This window comes from Antrostomus carolinensis, unplaced genomic scaffold (genome assembly GCF_000700745.2).
Source record: "Antrostomus carolinensis isolate BGI_N321 unplaced genomic scaffold, ASM70074v2 scaffold12980, whole genome shotgun sequence".
NCBI lineage: Eukaryota > Metazoa > Chordata > Aves > Caprimulgiformes > Caprimulgidae > Antrostomus > Antrostomus carolinensis.
Genome location: NW_010286556.1, coordinates 62,447 through 71,475, shown reverse-complemented (window position 1 = coordinate 71,475; position 9,029 = coordinate 62,447). Strand labels below are relative to the sequence as shown.

Genomic DNA, 9,029 nt, shown 5'->3' with positions numbered 1-9,029 from the left:
GACCCTCCAGCGGCAGCATGATGTCCTCCTCGCCAGACTGGCCGGGCAGCGGGGCCCGTCTCCGGCAGCAGTCCTCCTCCTCCAAGGGCGACAGCCCCGAGATGAAGCAGCGCACGATGCACAAGCAGGTGAGTTCGGGGGCTGTGCCAGCTCCGGGGGCCGGACAGGGTCAGCCCATGGACTTGGAGAAGAACTTGGCAATGGGAGGGGACGTTATTCCGGCTTTGAGTGACCTCATCAGTGCGAGCCCCGTGGTGGCATTGCATGTGGGGACGTACCTTTGCTCTCGCACCCAGCGTGGCCCGAGACAGGGTCCCTCCAGGGATGGGAACACAGATCAGTGTTCGATCTCTGCTCCCTCCGTTGCGTGGCACGTTGGCGTGTGGCTGCCGCAAGGCGGTAGGTGGCAGAGACACGAGGGCGATGGCAGCCACGCCTCTGTCCTGCACTACCATTTTGTCACTGCTTTGCCTCTCCATGCCCAGGCTCTCATCCCATGCCATAGTCAACCCCACGCCATCTCCCAGGCTTGGACCAGGCCCTACTCCTCCCTTGTCACTGAGAGTCTCCCTGCTGCTGCTCCTGTCCCAGCAGAGCCACGGCGCTCCCGGACACTCCTGGCTGACTGTGAGAGCCTCCTGTAAGCACCACTCAGCACCTCTGGGGAGGTGAGAGCAGTGAGGAAGGAGTGTCCTCCCTGACCAGAACAAGGTTCCTGCTGTGCAGAGCTCTGCAGTGATTCGGGTCCCAGACCACATGCTGGGCTGCAGAGAAATAAATTTGTGGTGCTAAAATTTAAAGCAGTAGGTCACAGACCCAGGGTTTTCCTGGCACGGAGAAATTGTTTTTCTAGTGCCCATTTATTCATCCTACATTTCAGAATTAACCCTTTAGAAAACTAACACAGTAGGGCCTCATGGTGCCTGAAGAAGTTTTGAAAGTAATGCAAACCCAGAGGATGTGGACAACTGGCAAGAGCTCGCTGCATCCCAACAGAGACCCTGAATTAAGGCACCTTTTCAGCCCCACGGTGTTGAAGGAGCAGCAGAGTTGGTGTAGCTGCCTCTGCTGTCCAGGGCGGCCGTGGAGCCTTGGTCAGTGCTGCCCACTGAATGGGCTTTATCAGCCCCACCTGGAGCTGTCCCGGGTGTCCGGTGTTGAGTCATGAGCGCTGACGTTAGCAGGTGTCCCACAGAGCAGCGTTTGTGTAATGTGGATCAACACTCAGTAGCTACAGAGGGCACAGAGCTCTGCGAGCAGCAGCAGCCTCTTTGGTAGCAGAGTTTCTTCGAGAAAGGCAACTCTGAACTCCCCGTGACCTTTGGAAAGCCCTGGCCAAGATGTGTTTGCAGATCTTTCCTCCACCCACTCCTGTTGTCTTCTCAAAGTTTCTCTCAAGACCTGAAGTCCTCAGGATGCCTCTCCTGCCCTCAGTCTGCACATTTCACTTGTTAGCAGCATCTGTCAGCCATAATGAAGCTGCTCACTCATAGTTGATGGTATTAAATGCTGCTTGAGAACAAAGAAGTCCCATTTGGTGTCCATCGTAGTAGAAGACCGTGAACCTCGTTCCTGACAACCAGAAGCACTTCCTCTACTTCTCTTAAGTTTTTCTGCTGAATTGAGTTCCAAGCTGTCCCAGGCCAGATCAGGTGTCCTTTCTCACTTCTTCAGAGAAGGAAGAAAGAGGCAGAAGGACCGTGCACAGTGGGCACTGTGAGCTCTGTTCATTGACATCCTTTACCAGTGACCTTTACGCTGCTGAGATGAACCCGAGTGGCCACAGCTCCTTGAAGCCAGGGATTCTGAGCAGCTGCCAGCCCCAGCTGGAGATGCAAGAAAAAGCAGAAAGCCACAAGCTGGGTGAGGATTTATAGCAATGATTTTCATGAGCTGAGTCTGCAACTTCTGAGTTAAAATTCTGGAAGTAGAAGACCAGACTGGAAGTTGGTCTGGGAAAGCCCCCAGCCCCCAGTGAGGGGATTAAACCAGTCCCCACTCCTTCCGAGTGCAGAACCTCACGTTCTGCTGCTTGCTGGTGACCGAGCGTCTCTCCTGTCCAGAGGTTTGAATGAAGGAGAAAGTCCTCGATGTTTCTGACTTGGTAACTTGGATTCCCTCGACCAAGTCATCCCGATCCCCTGTGGGATGAAGAGGGTGAAGAGTTGAGTGAAATCTCTTCCTGCAGCGTGAATGTGCCACGTCGAGCCCCTCCATTTGCCTGCAGCTCTGTGCCGTCTCGGGTCGTGTCCCTCTGAGGTGACAGGACCTGCTCAGGAAGCGGGGCCCGTTGTCCTTTGAGCAGGACCCCCGTGCAGCGTGCTGCTGTACCTCTGTTCTGTGGGGGTGGCACAGGGAAGGATTTGAGCTGTCAAAGGCTGTTTGACCTAAAATAATGTGCAGGTGCAGAACAGGAGCTGATCCTGCCCTCCAGCCCCCGCTGCTCTGGTGGCTCAGGCTCGTTTGTTGCTGTTTGAGCAGCATGGGAGAGGGCTTGCTTGGAAGGAAACTCTCTCTCTCCAGCTTCATGACCATTTCTGTTACAGGTTTTTTCTTTTGTTATGGTTGTATGTTTCATTGTAGGCCCCTTCTCCTGTGAACCCCAATGCCCTGGACCGCACTGCTGCTTGGCTTTTGAATATGAACATGCAGTTTTTAGAAGATGAAAGCATTGACCCAGATTCCAAGCACAGGGATAAGCTCAGGAATAAGGACGAGCTCAGCCAAGCAGAAAAGGTAAAACCTGATTGGATTGAAACAAGTTTCTAAATAGAGAGAGGATTTCCTTGAATGTCGTTCATCTGAGCACCCTGGGGACAAGGTGGGCTGCGTGGCATGTCCCTGCCCAGGAGAGCGGGGTGTTGCCTGGCTGCCCAGCCTCACAGGGCACTTCTGGGGAAGGTTTGGGAGGTTTTCACACACTCAGTGACTGGAACTACCCTCTGATGAAAGCGAGTAAGGTAAACAGGAGCCAGGAATCAAGTGCTGGTGCTACTCTGCAACAAACTCTGAAGCCAGATAGTGCCTCTTACTTCCCCCATTCCTACTCCCCCTGCTGTAGAGGGGACACTGCCCCGAGCTCATGGCTGTGTCACACAGACCAGGGCCTGACCAGTCTGGGGCTCTGTCAGGGTGTCAGTTCCAGAGTATTCAGTGGGAGAAGCAGGGAAGAGACCAGGTAGACCTGGCCAGGGATGACAAAAAAGGGTTAGAAATACGGATCCAGCAGTCAGGAGCTGAGAAGGTCCCGTCTTTGTTGACTGCTGCTTCTGCAAGGTGCTCTCTCAGCAGCCCAGCTCTTCCAGGGCCGCTGCCGCGGGGCACAGCTGGCATTTGGGATGTTTCCTCAATGTGCTGCTCTTCTGTCACACCACACACGTTACCACCTGGTCCCACAGAACTGCAGACATCACCCTCCCTGAGCTTCTTTCCTGTTTTTCCAGCACAGACATGGTTCTGTGGTAGCCTTCCTGTTCTCATTTTGCTGTGCTCTGTCACTTTGGGACTGTCATCCATTAAATTCAAGAGAAATGCCAAAGGCAGGTACCGTAGGGACGGGGAGGTACAAGGTGACAGCTCCCAGCTGCCCCAGGAAAAGCCTGGCAGCATTTTTTGAGAGTTCAGCCCATTTCTTACTGGCTTTGTGCTCCTTGGGTATTCCTGTAAATAAATACACAGGCACATACTGATCAGATAGCAGCTGACACAGGAAAATAGGCGTGTTGAGCAGACTCTGTGGTACAGAAGCCTCGACTGCCACCTCAGCAGAGACACTAGTAGGCAGCAAATCAGAGGGAAGGCAGCGCAGCCTGGCGCGTCATGCACTGGGTTATCGCGGCCTTTAGTCATTGAGGGGCTGCAGAAAGGGTTCAGTGCTCGTTCGAGGCTGCAGTGGAGATGACCATGGTCAGCTTTGCTGTTGCAGTGGGAGCGGAGTGAGGTGAAATGCCAAAGGGCTACAGGCTCAGAAACCTGCTGGCCTCCTCCAGCCCGCAGCTGCCAGCTCCCGCGGGCAGGCAGATGGCCCCGCGCTGCGGGCCCTGTGTGTGCCAGGCGTTGTCACTGATCCCCTTCCTGGCTCCCTGGCCTGTGAAATGGGCTCAGCTTTTACCAGGTGGGCACTCACAGGGACTGCTCCATTTCCACACCAACCCGAGGGGCCAATGCACCCCGGGACACGCCAGGCTCACCCCGTCCCTTGCCCTGCTCAAGGCACATGATGGTGGGATTCCCAACTCTGACAGTGCAGCAGCAAACCGGTCCCTGTCCCGAGTTCTGAGGGAGCCCCCACCCCCAGGAACCTGCTGTCTCATTCCCATGCAGCATCTTCTGTTCCTTTGCTGTCCCATCAGTCACTGACATTAAAACTCGCCATTAGCATAATCTCTCTCCCTGTTACTGTGAGAAGTGAACAAGAATGAGACAAGTGTTCTAGAGACAGGAGCAACTCCTTCGGGCTCTGAGGCCTCTCCTGCTATCATTTGAGCTCGCTTACGCTGCTCCTGGTTTAAGGCTAGGGTAGGTATATAACCTTTCCTGTTCAAGCAACTCCCTTCTGTCTGACTTCGATGCTTCTGTGTGACTGTGCGGGCCTTTGTGTTCCCTCATCGCTCCCAGTGACATGTGCAAACCGTGTCGCTTCAGCGCTGCCGGAAAAGCTTTGCTAAAGGGACAGCAGAGTGATCGGTAGTGCCTGTCCCTGCCCAGGCCGAAGGAGCTCAGAGCTCCTGCCACAGCTCCAATACTTTGGCAGTTTGGGAAGAGCTGATGTGCTGCTGGTCACCCTCCCCAGCAGGACTCTCCAAACGGGGACACAACCAAGTCCATCATTTGAGCGCTTATCCAAGCGGCGATGGCCGAGGGGGAGGCTGTATTTCCAGCTAGCCAAGTCCAGACTCAATTAAGCACATTTGTGTCAGTTCATGAATCACACTTGCAGCTTTGTAACAGACTTCATGACTCAGATGGAAGTCTTCTTCCCATATCTGGCTTTTGAAAAGCAGCTTGTCAAATTATCAGCTGTTTGTTAATTATTCTGAGGTTATCCCGGTTGAGATTTTATTTTTTTAAAGACAATTTCCAAAGATAATGTTTTGAACTGAAAATGGAGGGGTTTTTGTACAGATGCACACTGGATTTTCCTTTAGCAAAGCAAGTTGTACTGAGTGCTCCGCTTCTGCAATAGCTGAACCCGGTTTTACTGAGTTAGAACGCTCTTAAATTTCTTGATTGCTTTACGTGATTCTTCTGCTGCTGATTTTTAGCTTCATCTGAATGAACAGTACAGCTGTGGGCTCTTGGCTTCATGCAGCAGCTCTTCTTGGGTTGAACCCTGCTTTGACATCTGCTGGCGTGGTTTAAAAGGCTGGGCCCCAAAAAGCAGTGGTGTTCACTGGCCGTGCCCACGCCAGCGAGTTGCCCTCACCCTGATGATGAGTGACCACTTTGTGCCGAGATGGCAGCGGCCACGTCTGTCCCTGCTGCAGAGCCTGGGGCCTGACAGGAGACAGGCAGCACCAACAGCTCCTGCTGGGCTTCCAGCAGCTCCAACACACCCACATTTATTGTTGTAGACTGAAGAGCTCGTGTGAACCCAAAATCCCAGCGGTGCAGCTTCTCCTGCCTGTGTTTAGCCATGTGCTGTTAGTGTGAGGAAAATGCCAGCTGCGTTTGCCATTCCCTCCCTCTAACCTGCATTCCTCATGTGAAATGCCTGACTCTGCTAACAACCCCTTCTCTGAACCTGCCAGTGACCTGCCCGTCCAGCGGAACGCAGCATCGCTCCTAGCACAGTGTGGAGAAGACTGAAGAGGAGGTGTCGGCAAGCGGGGTTATCTGACACGGGTTTGCAGCCAGTCTATTGCAAGGAGAGGGGCACAGTTGGGTTTTGGGGAAACCCTGGCAAGGGCAAAGCTCTACTAGGTAACATCCCACATGTGTTTTCTCCTCCTGTGTCTGTCCTTGCGTGCTGTAGTACCAGCAGGACCTCGTGGTGCTGCAGGACAAGCTTCGTATCTCCAACAAGAAGCTGGAAGAGTATGAGACTCGCTTCAAGTGCCAGGAGGAGACAACGCAGAAGCTGATGCTGGAGTACCAGGCCAGGCTGGAGGAGAGCGAGGAGCGGCTCCGGAGACAGCAGGAGGATAAGGAGATCCAGATGAAGGGCATCATCAGCAGGTACAGGACAAGTGGGAATGCTGGAGATGGCAATAAGGCGGGCAGCCTGGCTGGCGTTAGAGCTGACCCCCCTGCTCAGGAGAATCAGGGTTCTTTGGAGGTGCAGGCAGGTTTCCACATGGGTTTTCCAGCATTTATTCACTTCCTGCCCCTGGGGGAGATTTCAGGCCCTGAATCTTTTGTTCCCCCCATCAGTGTTACCTGGGATAAGGAAAACCCTGCCATTTTCCTGATTCACAAAGGCAAAACATGAGGAGGTGAGAGCTGACAGCCTGCCCCAGTTCCTGGAGGATCTGGCAGGCTTGCTCTTCTGTTCATATGAGCAATAGACGTAACCATCAAAATGTTCTTTTCCTGATGTTCAGCTCAAGATCTCGTCACCATCCCATTCCTCCTCGCTGTAACTCCCAGCCAGTGGGATGTGGTGGTTACACTTCTGGGGGACATAGCCTGTTCCAGTGCAGATAGATAGAGTCACCTTTACCTGGGCCAAACCAACTCGATGCGTTAAATCAGCCCTCGTAACTGGTCAGCCTTTGCTGTCCTGTATCACCTGAGCTCTGGGACAGCCTGCTGGAGAATGGCTCTTAACGAAGAGCAAGAGCTGGAAAAAAGCCAGGTTCTGAACTCTTGGTTTGTGTGTAAGGAGAGGTAGTGCCAGTGACTGTGTCTCCTTTGTGCTCGAGTGCACAATGGTGGGTCATCACCCAGTGCCTCAGCATTGCAATTCCAGGTGGGACAGTTTGACCGGGTGTGGATGATGGGGCCAGTTCTGTCTGTAGGAGCTTCTCTGGTATTTCACATCTCTTCCTCTGTGCTTCAGAGATGTTCATCATGAGGGCATGATCCTTATCATTCACTCTGGGTAGCTGCTTTAGACATGTATGAGACTAATATCTGGGCTTAGCAGAGCCCAACAAATGTAGTTTCTTTTCTCATCTGTTGGGCTACCAGGCTGATGTCAGTTGAGGAGGAGTTAAAGAAGGACCATGCAGAAATGCAGGCTGCCGTGGATTCCAAGCAGAAGATTATCGATGCACAGGTGAGTCCCCAGTACCGAGGGCTGCAGCACTTTTCAGGGTGACTCTGCCAACATGCAGCTTCCCTGCCATGAGGCAGTGCCAGCTCAAGGCCGTGCACGTGGGTGAGTCAGCAGCAAGCTGCAGTCGATGGCAGAGCTGGCCAGGCTTCTTTTTTTTCGATTCACTGTCACAGTGCTCACATTCGTACGGCTGTTTCCAGCCTTGGAGCTGGGCGGGTGGCACAGAGGATGTGGGGGATGGCAGTTTGTGGAAGGATGGTGCCCACAATTCAGTCAGTTTGGGGAAGGATCAGATCCTCCTTAGCTCAGTTTGAGGTCCCAAGAGCTTTGCTTGGTGCTTCACGTTCCAGCAATGCTTGCAGGACCTGGATACAAGGAACAGGAAGCCTGGCCAGAGCAAAGCCAACGTGTTTTTTCAGCCTTTGAAGGTTGCAGGATTGGGAAGCTCAGTTATTGCCAGAGATTACGATGGCAGAGGAGCATCAGATGATGGGTGTAAAACACTCTGCTTGGAAAAGAGAATCTGAAAGTACAGTCTGTAATCTTTTAATTTGTCTAGACAGAGATCAGCATCTTCTCAGCAGCCAGAACTTCCTACAGGTTGTGGCTAGGTGATAGTATAGTCTAGGCTTACTCTTAACAGCCCTATTAATCACTTTGAGTCACTACTCATGACTAATTTACTGTATAGCTAATTAAAAAGGAGATGAGCCAGTAGTAACTTTGTAAAAAGAATCACTGTTTTTCTGTAGAGTAATTTGTTCAAAGCTAGTAAATCATCCTGTTCCCTTCTGCACTCAGCAAAGCCTGGCAGATGCCGGGGTCTGAAAGGTGGAGCAGTGCAGACTCAGCCCCCCAGCAGCTCTCGACAGCCTGTCCTGTCTCCTGCCATCCCGTGTCTTCCACGTGAGGCTCTTACCCTGAGCCAATCTACGCTGGTCTCCTTTTGTCATCGCAGGCTGTGCAGTAGTGATGGACATGTCCATGCATGGACCTTCAGAGTTACACACAGACACACTGCTGGGCCCCTCTGGGGTGGCTCTGTTCCCTCCCACTCATGGCAAACGGAGAAGGACAGTGACTTTGGTGTCACAAAGAGCCGGGGTGGCAGGAGCAGGCTGCAACATGGAAGCCCTTGCTCCCATCCTTATGGTACTGTAATCAGTGGGAGTTGCCATCAAAGCCATCCTGGGAGGCCACAAGTCATTAAACTATTAATTTACACTAACAGAATCAATTAAACACTGACAGGAATAACTATCTTGGGAGAACACTGGGTTTTAGAAGAGGAATCTTACCGTCTTTGTAGGAGCTGCAGTTAGAGCAAACACTGCAATGAAGTCCTGTATAACTGAAGACTTGGAGAAGCTGGTATCTCTGGTTTGTTCAGGACACTCAGATGAATTTAGCTCACATTCATAGAATCATAGAATGGTTGGGGTTGGAAGGGACCTTAAAGCTCATCCAGTCCCAACCCCCCTGCCATCAGCAGGGATACCTTCCACTAGACCAGGTTGCTCAAAGCCTCATCCAGCCTGGCCTTCAACACTTCCAGGGAGGAGCAGCCACAGCTTCTCTGGGCAACCTGTTCCAGTGTCTGACCACCCTCACAGTGAAGAACTTCTTCCTAATATCTAATCTAAACCTCCCCTCTTTCAGTTTAAACCCATTTCCCCTTGTTTTGTCATTAACTGCCCTTATGAAAAGTCCTTCCCCAGCTTTCTTGTTGGCAATTCCACAGGCAAAGTACATTTGTGGCCCCGCTAATAGCGGCGGATTTAAAGAACTGCTGTGTAGCACTTCAGAGACC

The 9,029-nt window shown here is 52.4% G+C and overlaps 1 protein-coding gene across 1 annotated transcript in view; it reads left to right on the top strand.

Annotated features, from left to right (window-relative positions):
• Positions 1-6: 6 nt before the first annotated feature.
• LOC104530250 (disabled homolog 2-interacting protein) overlaps positions 7-9,029 on the top strand; it is a 9,505-nt gene continuing 482 nt past the window's right edge. Inside the window, exons 1-4 of the mRNA XM_010174819.1 lie at positions 7-128; positions 2,584-2,736; positions 5,975-6,177; positions 7,132-7,219. Coding sequence (XP_010173121.1) covers positions 18-128; positions 2,584-2,736; positions 5,975-6,177; positions 7,132-7,219 — 555 coding nt within the window. The 5' untranslated portion in view covers positions 7-17. The remainder of the gene's footprint in view (positions 129-2,583; positions 2,737-5,974; positions 6,178-7,131; positions 7,220-9,029) is intronic.